Source organism: Silurus aristotelis, assembly GCF_946808225.1.
Source record: "Silurus aristotelis genome assembly, chromosome: 9".
In the NCBI taxonomy this organism is placed as follows: Eukaryota; Metazoa; Chordata; class Actinopteri; order Siluriformes; family Siluridae; genus Silurus; species Silurus aristotelis.
The window spans coordinates 22,717,594-22,735,426 of NC_139582.1; the positions used below are offsets into that span (position 1 = coordinate 22,717,594).

General features: G+C 38.6%; 1 protein-coding gene across 1 annotated transcript in view; it reads right to left on the reverse strand.

The window, feature by feature from the left end:
• The window catches only part of LOC310731139 (ryanodine receptor 3), a 417,468-nt gene that overhangs the window by 378,808 nt on the left and 20,827 nt on the right, over window positions 1-17,833 (reverse strand). Inside the window, 1 exon segment of the mRNA XM_083550556.1 lies at window positions 16,630-16,749. Within this exon segment, the coding sequence (XP_083406682.1) occupies window positions 16,630-16,749 (120 nt within the window).

A 17,833-nucleotide genomic window follows, 5' to 3' on the forward strand; every position in this document is an offset into this window, starting at 1 on the left:
GGATAAAATAAATTAAAATTTTACTAAATGTTTAACTTAAATGCACTCATGTGTACATTAAATAATAATGTACAGGCCCTCTGGCCTGCTGAAAGGTTGTAAAACTAAATATGTTCTTTCATAAAAACAAAGTGCATTCAGAACAAGTGCAACTGCTTAAAGATACAACAATACAACAATATCACTGAGAAACTTCCTGCCTTTTCAAAAACGTCCGCCACAGAAGGAGTGCACGTGCTCGGAGGGGTTTTGCTTTTCTGTGCCACGTTCCTCTCATATTAAGCATAGCGATCGGGATGTTTGGATTTCTGGTGATAAATTAAACCCGACGTGGAAAAAAACTCTTTGCAGACGCACCCCCTCTTGAAATTTCGCCATTACATGTTTTGCAAATCGCTATCCGTGGGTCTTTCTCAGATATACTGAAATACGTCCACACCGTAGACATGTTGCTTCAGACAAGCACGTGCAGACCGCGGTTTCTGTTTGCGTCATCACAACAAACTGTTTCGGCCGTGTTGTATCGGTGATCAAAGTCTTTCGGCCGAAAACCGAAAATGCACTTTTGGGCCATTTGGGCATCCCAAATATATATATATATATATATATATATATATATATATATATATATATATATATATATATATATATATATATATTTATATGTGTATATGCATGTGAGATTGTGATATGTCAGTTAAATAAAAATCTGTTTGATCTGGGAATATATGCACATTAGTTATAAACATATATTTAGAGTAACTAAAGAATAAGTATGAATATGTCAGATTTAGAGACAGAAACTAGAGGCATAAAAAACCATTAAATAAATCAATATAATAATAAATTAATTAATAATAATACGAATTAATATATAAGGATAGAAAAAAAAGAGGGAAATGTGGCCTGCGGTTTACTTACTTAAATAATTAAGATTGTAAGAATGACCAAATAGTATAACAGCTGAAAGCCAGAGAATATGCAATTATATACATTTCTTGTCTAAAAATGAGAATATAAATAAAAGTACAATTAATGTTTTTTAGTTCTAATATATTTATTTTATAAGCCCCTGTTACAAAATTATTTCATTATCATAAAAAAAAAACATGATCTGTTTAAGTAAACACAGGGAGTGCTGGGAAAAGAAAAAAAAAAAGAAAACCACACTGCATATGCCTGTATCCAGTTCTTATGGCCATGTACATTTTGTATATAGGAAAACATTTTCTTCAATAATATAATAATAATAATAATAATAATAATAATAATAATAATAATAATAATATTATATAATATAATAGGTAATTTATACCATATGCATGCAAGTATATTTTTTAGACATTATATAGATTCTATAAACAGTGGGTGTGAATTGGGTCCCATTTATAAATTTCATGATTGATTTCTGTGGGTGAACTTAACGTGTACTTAATCTTACTATGAAAAATCCAAATACAATGTAAAACTGTGCCTGACCAAACAAAGAACTAATATTAGTTGATTTTATGTGCTGCTATATGTTTAAAATCACATGGTTAAGTATTTGAACTGTGAAAAATAAATGACTTCAACTCAGAATGTGTAAATCACATTTAATTTAAATTAATTCAAGTAAAAAAACAGGAAACAGGAATAACAGCATTACTAAAGTAGAATAGTTCACTGGTGGGTCTATGCAGATTCCTCGGCTGCACACCTATAAAACAGTAAAGAAAGAGAAGACAGAAAAGGCAATTTAGTACATTTTAAAATACTACCATTCACAGCAGCATCTAAAAAAACATGTATCAGTATAATTAAGACATATCCTAGAATCTCATTAGTAAATTGTTTCCACCTCTGCCTCGCACAGTAATAACTAATGCCGGGGGAACAGTCATGGAGTCCAAAACTTATGAATGTTACATTTAAAATATTAACCTTGCGTCTGAACTTGACTCTTAAACAAATATTTGCCAAAAGCCAGTGATTGAACAATGATTCTGATCAGCTGAAAGATGTAAGTCACACCTAGGATCACGGTGGCCCAGAAAGTTCAACGCACTGCAACTGAAAAAAACATGCAAATAGAAAAAAACACCAGCAAATTAAGAAAACATCTTCATTAGTTAAACAACACGTGCTGCAAATCCTCACAACACAACTAAATACAGAAACGTCCTGCAAATCCTCACAACACAACCAATTAATTTGCACTGCAAATAGCACAGATCACAAAATAAATGTTTCATGGGGACCCCAACAAGTGACGACCCCGGGACTGCTTGTTCAGTGTCTATTGATCAGTGGTGGTGTTGATGATCTGAAAGGTGAGATTTTTGTTTATTTTAACATCCTGATCATAATTCCTTGGCTTTGCCAGTTAACATAATAAAGTTTTACAGTTAATTGTGCATTTTATCAGATTATTTAGGATAATAATATCCAAAAGGCCAAGGAATCATAAATAAACAATGATAAAATAAACAAACAACTCACCTTTCAGGTCATCGACACACATCAACACCACTGACGAATAGACATTGAACAATAAGCATTCCCAGACGGGTTTGTCACTTGTTGTGGTCCCCTTGAAACATTTATTTTGTGATTTGTGCTATTTGGTTGTGTTGTGAGGATTTGCAGGATGTTTCTGTACTTGGTTGCATTGTGAGGGTTTACAGCACATGTGTTGTCAAACTGAAAACGTTGTATTTGCTGGTGTTTTTTTCTATTTGCATGTGTTTTTTAAGTTGCAGCATGTTGAGCTCTCTCAGCCACCGTATAGGATGCCTTGAGGATCAGTAATTTATAAGATATTTTTCATTTCAGGGTGGAGTATTGCCTTAATTAAACCGAGGCAAAAACAGTGATTGAGATAAAATATTATTAATTGTGCAGCCCTAGCTATAGGTTATATGACTTACACTTCCAGCTGTACTGCACTCCTATCATGGTCCCGCTGGGCTCTCAAAGCACAGTTGCCTTCTCTGTCTCTTGCATTTGTGAACCATTTACCAACCGCTTTCTTCAGCTCTTTCTTACTGACAGTTTAGTATCAACCAGGGCACAATCCATTATTTGTATACATGCAAGTTACATTTGGGGGGTGGGGCATCTGACTGACTTTATGAACGGCGCAAAATGGCGTTCATTCTCTTTAACGTGATCATAACGTATCATATTTTTTAGTAATGTTTCGAAATGATAAAAAAAAAACTTTCATATTTCTATCACCTCTACCTATTTCACCTAAATCACATTAAAATAATGTTAAGTATTGTCACAATCTCCTCACAGAGCTTTTCTCTGTGTATTGTATATATACACGTTATAAAGGTAGTGAAAGAGAAAGATTACTCCACAGTGCTTTTACTGTTTCACCCTCCTGTTATCATGAGGACACAATATGGAGAAAACATTTTAGTAGACAATTTCCTAGTTATCTGCTAATTGTTAAGAATGTTCAGTTCTCCACAGGTGTTTATCTCTGAGGTAAACCAGTTAACTCTTTACACTCACCTTCTTTATATCGTGCCTGTAACTTTAAATACCACAAATCTTTCAGAGGTATACATAAAATGAAAGCAAACAGTAAAATGTGATTAATTTAAAGCAAAAGATAATTTCTTACCGTGACAGAGATGTCTGGTTATCCAGGTCAGGTGAGGTGATCAATGTACTGAGTGAAGACCGTTTCTTCTAGTGATGTCCGGTTCGTGAACGAATCGTTCATTTGAACTGGTTCTTTTTAGTGAACCGGATGAACCAGTTTACCAAATCGGACTGAATCGTTCAAAACAGTTCGCGTCTCAAATCAGCACTAATCAACAAAATTACTCAAGTTACTCACTTTTGAATGTGTATGACCGTCTATCTGACTCAAAATAAATCATATCCCTGAGAATGGGGTTCTTCTCTAGTTTCTCCAACAGTACACAAATTAAACTGAAACATGCTGCTGAACAAGTGATCATCACTGAGCATGCGCATACCTGCCGATTCCGAGCGGCACACATACTGCTGTTCTCGAGTCACCAGTACTGTATCAAGAACCGTTTCTGTCCGACACGTCCGACATACTACTGATACCAACGAATTGTTGATACTGAGCATGCGCGACCTACTGAGCAGTACGCGTGCTGTCTGACATTAATACACACACACACACACACACACACACACACACACACACACACACACACACACACACACACACACACACACACACACACACACTTTTTGGACTCCGAATCAGATGCGTTCGACATACTGTAAAGGCTGGTGCTGCGCTGTTGATATATGAGCACAGGTGAACTGAGGACTTAAATAAAAAGTAAGTTTATTTACTAACAACTTAAAACATCAACGTTTTGCACATCAGTGCCTGTATTGGGTGATTTAGTGCAAAACGTAAATGTAAGGAACATTTCTAAGATGATGATGATTTAATTTAAACAGATAAGCTATATGCCCTCATTCAATAGACATGACTTTATTTAAATGTGTTTAGTGTGTATGTTCATCCGCCGAGATGATATTTGTTTTTTGAACCGGTTCTTTGAAACGAACTGTCCGAAAGAACTGATTCGCAAAAAAGAATCGGACTTCCCATCACTAGTTTCTTCAGAATCAGAAGGCGGGAACACAGGAGCCAATGAGAGACTCTGTGAGCTGCACAACCGAGTCTTTATTTGTATTTATTTATTTATTTTTAACTAAAGGTCATATTATGTTATTGTTAATATATAACATTTTTGTTTCGATCATATAAAACACACAAAAAACATATCAATTGAATTTATCATCAATTAAATAATATAGCTAAATATAGCCCAAATGTGGCCCTCGAATAAACAAAATGGGCAGCCTAACTGGGGCCCACAACCCTGACTAAACTGTGGCCCACATTCAGCCCATCAAAATGCCCACTCTGACCCCATGCCCACGTGATGCCCATATAACCCAGATAAAACCCATGTGGGGTCCACATGGACATGTTGGGCCCCACATGGGGGCGTGGCAGGTGGATCCCTGACAGATATGCATAAATAATAATAAGAAATTGCATAACAGTGGAAAAAATCCAATAGACGGTGTCAGAGAACAAAAGAAAATTGGCACAAAGAGGAAGCGTGAGAAGAGCAATGCAAGCATGCATCATGAGTAAAAACATGAGCCAACTCTTGCCGCTGTAATGTTAAAATAAAAGTTTCAGAAGAAGAGATATATTAAAAAAAATTCTAATAATAATAATTAAATAAATAAATAAACAAAAACAAATAAATAAACAAATATAGATATATATTGAAGAAAATATTAAATGTTCGGACAAAAGTAGATTTGCAAAGGCTGGAGGAAGTTAACAAGTAGTGGTGTAATAAATGAATTTTAAATAAAAAAAATTAGATTAGATTTTAAAAGAAAAGAAAGAAAATGAAATGCAGGGAAAAGAGAGAGGGAAATAAAATAGAATACTAAAATAGAAGAAGATTAGCAAAACAGGGAACAGCTTCATCATTAATAATACATACGGAGCGGAAGAAAGAAATTTATCCCATGTTAGTTGACCCAGATAGTTCAACTGCAGACATTATAAATCTAGAAAAATTTCTTAAGATGTTTTATAGAGGGGTATCAAGAAGACGCCACGTCGATGTCAGAAGGAGGACAACGAGCCCCAGCAAATTGAAAAAATGTTGAGAAGAAAAAAAAGAAAGAGAACGACAAAGCGACAGAAATGTGACCCATCCTATCGAAGTTCGAAGCAGAGGCAGTAACTAGTGATGTAAGTGAGCGATGGTAGGAGCGAGAAAGAAAGAAAACAGGAAAAATACATAAAGGACTTCAAACAACAGCACACCCACAGCGTCCCCCCCGAATAAAGGAAAATTACCTCTTAAAAAACTGAGAGGAAGTTGAAGTGCAAGGAGGAAGGAAGAAGGCATAGGCCTGAGCGAAGACACAGAGAGTCAGTGGTGCTAAAAAGACCAAAGTGAACATGAAGAAAATTATGAAGATTATTAAAGATGGATAAAAATAATCAAGAAGTGAGAATATCCACTGACAGCAAGAACAAAAAGAAAGAAATATGAGATAGAGATATGCTGGACAGAGGACATGAATTCCTTTAAAAAGTGAACAAACAAGTGTACCAGTATAAAAGACAAACTACTGGGAAATTGGGAGAAGTTCTCTTTCATTCATTCATTCGTGACGATAAAAGATAAGATAAAAACATGAAGAATCAACTAAAGCAAAATCAAAGAATGATAACGAATATGAAAAGAAAGGATAGAAAGAAAGAGAGAAGTCTACCACAATAGGACCTAATGACCCAAACTCAATACAACGATCCAGACTTTCAGTCCCTACCCCAGTGACCTAATGTGTTCCCAGGAACGGTAGGTGGGGGTGAAAATATGGATGAAACAGACAAATTAAGCCTCTTCTGAGACAATGTTCTACGATCAACTATCAACAATCCCGTTCATTGACATAACAGGCCGGTAAGGCCTGATAAAACAGCAAGATTCAAAGCTTCCCTTCTCCCGTAAAGCAATGAAAACACTAAGCTTCTCTCTCAAAAAAAAAAAACCCAAACTTGGCACAAAGATTCACAGTGGGCCTACAAGATCATGAGTCACACTTTCAGAAAAGTTAGAACATCATGCTTGAATAGGAAGATGGACAGAACACACTAGACTGTCTGGATGGATACTGGCTGGAAATTAAGGAAAAAAATGCGTTGGGATTGTGGGAAAACATTTAATAGGAAACTCTGGTTAAAGCACATGTGCCCAGACTGTCGAGAAACAAGTGATCCCTGGCATTTCGCTATAAAATATGATAAGGGAAAGGAATGAAGAGTATGAAATGCTCTTGGAAGAACATCTAAATGGACATTGAAAAGATAGCAAAAACATTGGACATAATATTGGGACAACAATAAATTACTGTAAAGCTGCCTGACAAAGTCAAGAACTGAAAGGCTGTTCCATATGTTACCTTAATGATGAAGCGTAATTTTAGGGCTAATGGTCAGGGAAGTAGATCAGGGAAGGGAATGAAGGCCTACAAATAAGCCGTACATTCACTTGTCACTTGATAGGAAGCTTTTAGGATATTTCTGAAAGCAATTGAACATAATGATTAGTATGCACACATCTGGGTTTAGTATAGTTAGTTAGAAGGATCAGTTGATCAAGGACCAGAGAGAGTTTACAGAACAATAAAAGATAGACCACCCAACAGCTATTAGACTAGTGAAATCAAATCAAATTTTATTTGTCACATACATACAGAGTACGACATGCAGTGAAATGCTTTATATGACTGTCCAGCATGAGGGAATAGGATGGGGAGAAAAATAAAACAAAGAAAAATAAGGCAAATAAATAAAGAGTATAAACTATGTAAAATATAAAATATATAAAGATATATATGAGGAAAAAAGTGTATATACAAGGTATGCTTATGACAGTAAACAGTAATCACATAAGGTGATTGATGTGATTGTCCTTAAAGTGACCGTGTGCGGTGTGGTGTTGTATAAAGTGCACTGTGCAGTGTAAGTCCACAGTTATAGTGACAGTCCAGAGATTATAGTGTCGTAGTGCAAAAAGAAAAATATTTGCAGAAAAGTGTGGCGATGGAGAGAGTGGACCAGTTTTAGATCCTGGGTGTTTCCTGGTTGAAACTCCGAATGGGCTGCGGGAAGAAGCTCCTCCTCAATCTCTCTGTGTTCGCTTTAAGGGGGGTTACTTTGTTGAACGCAACAAAGAAAAGAGTTCTTTGTTGGCATGGCCAAGGTCCTTCACAATCTTTCTGGCTCTGGTCCGGCACCGTGTGCTGTAGATGTCCTGCAGGTTAGGGAACTCGGTATGGATGGTACGTTCCGCTGGCCGCACCACCCTATAGCGGGCTCACTTGTCCTGCATAGTGCTGTTCCCGAACCAGGAAGTGATGCTACCCGTCAGAACGCTCTCAATGGTGCAAGTGTAAAAAGTCTTTAGCACCTGAGAGGGTAGTTTAAAGTCCCTTAAGCGTCTCAGATGGTACAGACGCTGCCGGGCCTTCTTCACCAGGATGTTGGTGTGACAGGACCAAGACAGGTCCTGTGTGATGTGAACACCTAGGTACCAGAAACTGTCCACTCTCCACTGTGGTCCTGTTGATATTTATCGGTTGGTATGACTGCTCCTGCTTTGTGCTATAGTCCACTATCAACTCCTTAGTCTTGCTGACATTCAGGAGAAGGTTGTTCTCCTGGCACCATCTCTCCAGGTTTTTAACCTCCTGTAGGTAGGCCGTCTCGTCATTGTTGGAGATCAGGCCCACCACAACAGTGTCGTCAGCAAACTTGATGATGGTGGTGGAGTTGGAAGTGGCAACAGAACACAACCCTGGGGAGCTCCAGTGCTGAGGGTGAGGGTGGATGAGGTGTGTTTTCCAACCCGTACGGCTTGTGGTCTGTCTGTCAGGAAGTTAGAGACCCACTGGAACAGCGGCAGGCTAAGTTCCAGGATCTCCAACTTAGAGGTGAGTGTGGAGGGAGTTATTGTGTTAAATGCTAAACTGTAGTCCACAAACAGCATCTTTGTGTAATTCCCTTTTCTGTAGTCCAGGTGGCTCATCGTAGTGTGGAGGAGATGAACAATGGCGTCCTCAGTAGAAAGGTTCTGGCGGTACGTGAACTGTAAAGGATCCAGTGTGTCTGGTAGTGATGCAGTGATGAAGTCTTTGACCAGTCTCTCAAAGCACTTCATCTTTACTGAGGTCAGGGCTACAGGGCGGTAGTTGTTGAGGCAGGCAGGCTGGGGTTTCTTCGGGACAGGAACAATGGTGGACTGTTTGAAGCATGAGGGGACAACAGACTGTTACAGTGAGGTTGAATATCTCAGTGAACACCGCAGGCTTTCAGAACCCGACCTGTGATGCCATCTGGTCCTGCTGCCTTCCTGGTATTCACTCTCTTGAATGCCCTTCTCAGGTTATGTTCCGAGATGGTAAACGTGTTTACCTCTCCGGCTCTCTCGGCGTGCATGCTGTTTGTGCCGCAAGCGCCGCTAGCGTGGTTAACTGCAGCCTCGAAGCAAACATAAAATATGTCTGCCAGAGAAGCGTCCGCATTCCCCATTCTAGAAGATGGTGTTCGGTAGATGGCGTTCTGTAGTCCGTGATTGTTCTTAGTCCATGCCACAGGCTCCTAGAGCCACCATGTTGGAACTGTGACTCTAGTCTTCTCCCGTAGCGCCGCTTTGCGTCCATCCTCTGCGAACACTGGAAGATGCAGCCTTGTACTCATCCATGTCCCCAGTGGTGAGCCCTGTGTTGTAGGCAGCGGAGCGGAATCTTAGAGTGTCATGGTTGACGTCATCAGAGCTGCGCCTGAACATGTGCCAGTCGGCATTATCCAAAGCTTCCTGCAGAGCAGCCACCGATTGGTCAGTCCACCGCATGACCTCCCTCTAAACAGGAGCTTCCTGTATTAGCCTTTGTTTTTAAACAGGCATGAGGAAGATGGCGGCATGGTCCAATTTCCTGAAGGGTGGACGTGGTTGTTGTTGGTGTATAGCAGTGGTCCAGTGTCCTTTGGCCTCCGGTGGGGCAGGTGATGTGCTGCTGAAGGTTGAGGTTGGCACCTCTAAAATCTCCTACCACAATGAGCGCAGCATCCTACTGCTGTGTCTGGTGGTGCGTTAGTGTCTCGTGTAAGTCCCATACTGCAGTGTCCATGTTCGCTTGAGGTGGAATATAAACGGCACTGACTATGACCGAGCTGAATTCCCAAGGTAGATAGAAGGGCCAGGGTCAATATTTCGAGATTTGGTGTGCAGGAGCATGAAAGGGGAACGATGCTCGCACTGTCGCACCAGTGGTTGTTCACCATCAGACACACTCCACCTTCTCTTAACTTCCCCGACTCCAGTGTTCTATGCATGCGGTAAACCGAGAAAAACTCAGCCGGCTGGATGGCGTGGTCCGGTACCACTGGGCTCAGCCATGTCTCGGTGAAGCAGAGAAGGTTGAAGTCCCGAATGTCCCTCTGGAACTTGACCCTTTTGATGAGGTTGTCGAGTTTGCTTTCCAGTGACTGGATGTTGGCTAACAGGATACTAGGAAAGGGAGCGCGGCGTGTGCGTGCCCTCAGCCTGTTCCTGATGCCGGCTCGGTTCCCTCGTGGACGCCGGTACGAGTCGCGTCCTCTGTTCTTTCTCAGGAGCTCGCTCGGCCAGCATGGGTCCAAGTTTAAAAAAACGGCGAAAGGTGAGTGGATTGGTGAGCAGCAGGATTAGTAAAAGTTCTATATAAATATAAATATACAGTGAAGAAAATAAGTATTTGAACACCCTGCTATTTTGCAAGTTCTTTCACTTAGAAATCATGGAGGGGTCTGAAATTGTCATCGTAGGTGCATGTCCACTGTGAGAGACATAATCTAAAAAATTTAATCCAGAAATCACAATATATGATTTTTAAACTATTTATTTGTATGATACAGCTGCAAATAAGTATTTGAACACCTGTCTATCAGCTAGAATTCTGACCCTCAAAGACCTGTTAGTCTGCCTTTAAAATGTCCACCTCCACAACAATTATAATCCTAAATTAGATGCACCTGTTTGAGGTCGTTAGCTGCATAAAGACACCTGTCCACCCCATACAATCAGTAAGAATCCAACTACTAACATGGCCAAGACCAAAGAGCTGTCCAAAGACACTAGAGACAAAATTGTACACCTCCACAAGGCTGGAAAGGGCTACGGGGAAATTGCCAAGCAGCTTGGTAAAAAAAGGTCCACTGTTGGAGCAATCATTAGAAAATGGAAGAAGCTAAACATAACTGTCAATCTCCCTCGGACTGGGGCTCCATGCAAGATCTCACCTTGTGGGTTCTCAATGATCCTAAGGAAGGTGAGAAATCAGCCCAGAACTACATGGGAGGAGCTGGTCAATTACCTGAAAAGAGCTGGGACCACCTTTTCCAAGGTTACTGTTGGTAATACACTAAGACGTCATGGTTTGAAATCATGCATGGCACGGAAGGTTTCCCTGCTTAAACCAGCACATGTCCAGGCACGTCTTAAGTTTGCCAGTGACCATTTGGATGATCCAGAGGAGTCATTGGAGAAATTCATGTGGTCAGATGAGACCAAAATAGAACTTTTGGGTCATAAATTCACTAAACGTGTTTGGAGGAAGAAGAATGTACCATCCCAAGAACACCATCCCTACTGTGAAGCATGGGGGTGGTAGCATCATGCTTTGGGGGTGTTTTTCTGCACATGGGACAGGGCGACTGCACTGTATTAAGGAGAGGATGACCAGGGCCATGTATTGCGAGATTTTGGGGAACAACCTCCTTCCGTCAGTTAGAGCATTGAAGATGGGTCGAGGCTGGGTCTTTTAACATGACAATGACCCGAAGCACACAGCCAGGATAACCAAGGAGTGGCTCTGTAAGAAGCATTTCAAGGTTCTGGTGTGGCCTAGCCAGTCTCCAGACCTAAACCCAATAGAGAATCTTTGGAGGGAGCTCAAACTCCGTGTTTCTTAGCGACAGGCCAGAAACCTGACTGATCCAGAGAAGATCTGTGTGGAGGAGTGGGCCAAAATCCCTCCTGCAGTGTGTGCAAACCTGGTGAAAAACTACAGGAAACGTTTGACCTCTGTAATTGCAAACAAAGGCTACTTTACCAAATATTAACATTGACTTTCTCAGGTGTTCAAATACTTATTTGCAGCTGTATCATACAAATAAATAGTTAAAAAATCATACATTGTGATTTCTGGATTATTTTTTTTTTTAGATTATGTCTCTCACAGTGGACATGCACCTACGATGACAATTTCAGACCCCTCCATGAATTCTAAGTGGGAGAACTTGCAAAATAGCAGGGTGTTCAAATATTTATTTTCCTCACTGTATATATAAATACTCCTTATAAATAGTGATGGAAAGAAAATCCCGTATCTACCCTTCTTTTCTTACATGAAAATACCAAGCTTCCTAAAAACCTAAAAAAATATCAAAAGGTATAGGATAATAAGAATATCAGCAATAAGAGCCAGAAACAATTAGTAATAAATTCTGTTTGCATTTACATTTTCTTTTACATATCGTAGACAATACACCTACTCTAGATTCTAGATTATCACAAAGATATAGTAAAAGCCTATCATTATTCAAGCAAGTACTGGAGCGGGACTTTTTACAAATTAAAAAAATTACAAATTACAAACTGATTGCTAATGTATTTTGACTATTAACTAATTTATTTTGTGTTAGAAACAATAACAAAGAATAAGCATAATGTGGGTAAAAAGAAGCTACAATGAAATAAACTAAAAATAGAATACCTAAGAAGAGTACTTGAGGCACAAGGCCATAAAATATTGTTAGCCCTTGTGAATACTATTCGGAAAGCATCAAAACCATAAACTTTAAAACAATTGCTGTCATTCCTTGGCATAGCAGGTCAGTAGACCATGGTTACGTGACTTTGCATTAAAAAGAACATGATAAAACCAACTGATCAATTAAATTCAAGTGTTACACTGACTATTTTTATATAGTATAGATTACAGATAGTATAGATAAATAAGATTATCCAACTTTGTCTCAAAAAGACAGATTTGCTTTGGCTGTATTGATGCAGAAGCCACAGGTATAGAAAAAACAACTAATTACATTCTTTGGAATTGCACTTGATCAGGTGGAGAAGGGCATGTATGCCACCATGTTATCGAGCAGTAGCAGCAGCTGCCTTCACAAACCAGAAGGCATCGACAATCACAATGGGACACCCGGCAACCCTATATACTTTGGCCAGTCAATTACTTGTCATGTCATAAAAACTGACTATAGTGTGATACTATCTGCACCAGAGCTAACAATTGAAAGATGTGGCATAATAAATAGAGTAATAAACCCAATAGATAGAGCAGTACTTCAGTACAGAAGACACACAAGTGCTCGGAAAAAAATTTGAAAAGTAAGAACTAATTTGGAGACGCAGAACCTTTTTAATGAATGCTTACGTTATCGTTGAAATGAAGGGGCAGGTTATGCCGATATTAATTATGAGGTCAACTAAGATTCATTTAAAACACACATTCAATGCCTAAGAGATGCCAAGATGTCCAGCCAACAATATAAGACCTGGTATAGATAAAGAAATATATTAGCCATTTTGTCGCACAAAATAGAGGGTTCAATGGTTACAAAAGGTAATACAATAGCAGATACGTTGTACTAGAGTACCTTGAAACTGAAACATCAAGTGCTGTAACACATCTAACATTAATGTATAGAGCCTTGTATTCCCAGGTTTATGAGACTTCACACAGTAGTACTGAAGATGAGCGGAAACTAGAATCGTCTGACACGTAGTGTCTGAGACTTACATGTGAGTACATAAAAGTGTTCAATAAGAAAGACTAGAAAGAAGCCACGTGCATTTAATATATAATATGAATTTTTTTTTATTAATTGATTAATATGTAGAGTTTTGTTTTTGTTGTTAGCTCTCTTTCTCCCCTACCCCCATGTTGTCTTGTCTGTATGTTTCATAATGTTGTGTGCAGGTGCAGCATTAATGGCGCCTTTTCAGATGTGTAAGCTGCCCATGCCACACGCACTCATGCAACCCCATACCATCAGAGATGCAGGCTTCTGAACTGAGCTCTGATAACAACTTGGGTTGTCCTTATCCTCTTTAGTTCGGATGACATGGCATCCCAGTTTTCCAAAAAAAAATAACTTCAAATTTTGATTCGTCTGACCACAGAACAGTTTTCCACTTTGCCGGAGTCCATTTTAAATGAGCCCTGGCCCAGAGAAAATGCCTGCGCTTCTGGATCATGTTTAGATATGGGTTCTTTTTTGACCTAAAGAGTTTTAGCCGGAAACGGTGGATTGTGTTCACCGACAATGTTTTCTGGAAGTATTCCTGAGCCCATGTTGTGATTTCCATTACAGTAGCATTCCTGTATGTGATGCAGTGCCGTCTAAGGGCCCGAAGATCACGGGCATCCAGTATGGTTTTCCGGCCTTGACCCTTAGATTGTTCAGAATTCTCTTAATCTTTGGATGATATTATGCACTGTAGATGATGATAACTTCAAACTCTTTGCAATTTTTCTCTGAGAAACTTCTTTCTTGCTCCACTATTTTTCACCGCAGTATTGGGGGAATTGGTGATCCTCTGCCCATCTTGACTTCTGAGAGACACTGCCACTCTGAGAGGCTCTTTTTATACCCAATCATGTTGCTAATTGACCTAATAAGTTGCAAATTGGTCCTCCAGCTGTTCCTTATAGTATGTACATTTAACTTTCCCGGCCACTTATTGCTGCCTGTCCCAACTTTTTTGGAATGTGTAGCTCTCATGAAATAAAAAATGAGCCAATATTTGGCATGACATTTTAAAATCTCACTTTCAACATTTGATATGTTATCTATATTCTATTGTGAATAAAATATAAGTTTATGAGATTTGTAAATGATTGCATTCCTTTTTTATTCACAATTTGTACAGTGTCCCAACTTTTTTGGAATCGGGTTTGTACATCTGGCTACCTGTACAGCGATGCCTATCCCTATGATGGAGTTTATAGCCTGAATGTCTGCCCTAATTGCTACAAGTGCATCACTTGCTGGGATATCCTGGAAAAGTGAAGCCTGTGAACCACTGAACACCGAATGCTGAACGCAATTGCATAGCTGGATGCACTGCTTCGCCAAAAAATTAGTGTTGGCACTGAACTTTTTGTACCCTTTTTTTATTTTTCGGCCACTCTTGGTACACCTATTTTCTGAGAATGAGGCATGCTTTGCAGTCAAAGTTACATAAAAAGAAATATGGAGGGAGGGGGCGTATGTTGAGATTTTAGGAAGCAATTTGATTTGATAAAAGTAATTGGGAAAAAGAAAAGAGCAGGATATATTTTATGCAACTTTCAAGTTGCAAAGGGGGGAGTATGTTGAGAAATTTAGCTAGTTCAGTTTATAATATAATGATAAATATAAATATAATAATATATAATATATAATAATAATAACAGCAATAACAGTAGAAAAGTCGGGTTTAATAGGGATGGTGAGTGCAGGTGCATCATGCACTGTGCAAAATTCAGTCAGAAGGAGATAACAGAGAAACCGCATGACGTCTTGACTCATCTTGCATAAGAGGGTGCATAAAGTTCACCCATGTAATTTAGCTTAGGTCAGCAGGATGAGAGTAAGACAGGAAATGTTATATAAAGAAGTATTATGGCATAAGAAACATATTTTGAGAAGATTTTAAGAAAAACTAAGTAAAAGAGGAGAGCTATAAAAAAAATAGGAAAAGCATTTGGAGAAACATGCTGGTGTGTTAAAACTAAAGCCCTGGTTTGTAAAACTAGTAAAAACATGTTTCTATACCAAGTCTACACAAAACAAAACAAAGGATGATTTGCAGACATAGGAAAAAAAAAAAAACAGACGATATTGCGGTGGATGATCTGTTGGATTATATGCAAAAGTGCATGATCAGGGGATGTTTTTTTAAGAAAGGGTCACTTGGACATGGGGTCTGAGTTACGACACTACCAGGAGGCTGGTGTGGTTACACATGGTCTGCGGTTATGAGGCCGGTTGAATCAAGTCAAATTAAATTTTATTTGTCACATACACATACATACAAAGTACGACATGCAGTGAAATGCTTTTTACGTCTGTCTGGCATTCAAGCATAAAAGAAATGGAATTAAGGATAAAAATAACACTAAAAAAGGGAAGGATAGATAAAAAAAAAATATATATATATATATATATATATATAAACTATATAAAATATAAGTGAAAATGTGTGTATATACATAGATGCATATGGTAGATATTGACAGAACAAATTAAAGTGATTAGTGTTATTGTCCTTAAAGTGTCCAGTGTGGTGTGGTATAAAGGGGCACTGTGCTGTTCAAGTCCAAAGTTAAAGTGAAAGTCCAGCGTTAAAGTGTCATAGTGCAAAAACAGTTGTGAAGAAAATAAATGTTTTGTGCTGTGTGATAAAACTGCATATTTTAGAGTGGCCTTTTATTGTGGCCAGCCTAAGGCACACCTGTGCAATAGCCATGCTGTCTAATTAGCATCTTGATACGCCACACCTGTGAGGTGGATGGATTATCTCAGCAAAGCAGAACTGATTGACAAACACAGATTAACAGATTTGTGAACAATATTTAAGAGAAATAGGCCTTTTGTGTACATAGAAAAAGTCTTAGATCTTTGAGTTCAGCTCATGAAAAATGGGGGCAAAAACAAAAGTGTTGCGTTTATAATTTTGTTCAGTATATGATGCACATAAGCCCCATAACAAAGACTAGGTGTGTTCTTGGACGGACACACACACACAAAATCACCACACCGTCTCTCAGGTTTCATAACCAAATGCTCACTCCTGCCAACACTCTTCCTGCCAACATTATTTTTTTGCTGGGTCTAATGGAATAGAAGCACCAGTGCACAGCATTACTGCAAAGGTTTGACATATAGTTTGCAGTGCCAACCTTCATTTTTGAGAGTGTCTTCTTACTGTTCTTACTTGTGACTGTGCTTCCCTAGACAATATTTTGCCAAATTAGCTTCTCTGTGCTTACCTTGGCCTCTGAGGTGAGTTCCAAGTAGCATAGCCGATTGCCAAATCCCTCAGCAGACAGACAGAACTTGCGATTCTCCTTCTGAATGCAGGCCACACACTGCAACACCACCTCATCATCCTGTTGGAAGAGTTCACAAAAATTTGTAGATGAAAACTATTAGTAAACCCAGATTACTAGAATTCCTTTATGTAAAGGGACAAGCTTAAAGTGCAACAAAAAGGTAGTAAACCAAATCATGTGCATGGCTTGATGTTTGCACAGGAAAATCCTAATTTTTTTTTTCAGAACATTTATAAATCAACATTTCTATACAGACCAAGGTAAATATTCAAATTCATTACAAAATCTGATGGTGGTAGCTGGTATCATCCTTTTTTTTGCCCCTTTTCAGATTTTCTGGTACAATAGTTAATTAATGTTTTTCCCACACCTAACAATATTGTTAAGATTGTTAAGATTCATTAAGCTGTGTCCATATGCTAATTGGAAATATGTATGTATGTATTGCTTAGTGTCCACAGTCATTAATGGCACAATAAAAAAAATAATTAAATAGCTGATGAAAGATTTTACTGTTTGTGTGAGGCAAGCAGAATGTGCTGATATGGCTACCCAGAGGAGGAGAGTGGCACAACACAATATACAACTGCATAATTTTGATCCGGAGCTTTTCTGCTGAAATCAGAGTGCAGCATGTCAGTAAGGTCTATTTTACATCTCAATGGATTGCTTGGGACTTTGAGCCTAAAGCTTTATATAAAGATATGAGGGCCAAAATATGGTTACTAAAACAATAACAAACTTCCTTTTCTGAAGTCACCAATTTTAGTTTGTTTTATTAAATTATTTTTAATATTCAAGTTTGCTATCATGAATGAATTGTCCTTACCAAAAAAACAAAACGTTTCACCACTCTAACAGCCAACAAAGTGCTTAGGATCCTAACTAATTGAGAACTAATGTCTCTCTATTCAGTATTGACATGAGTATGGAAGATTCATAAATGAATAATGCAGTGGCAAACAGGATCACCCATTTCTAACGGTTCACTTTGGTATACGGTCATATAGATTTTTCTATATGCTAATCAATGCATTTAAATTATGACTTTGACCAACTTAACAAGCTGTATTTAGATCTTAATATTTATCCACACACTTAGAAATAAGGATGATTTAGTCCCCCTAACGTTTTCTGAGCA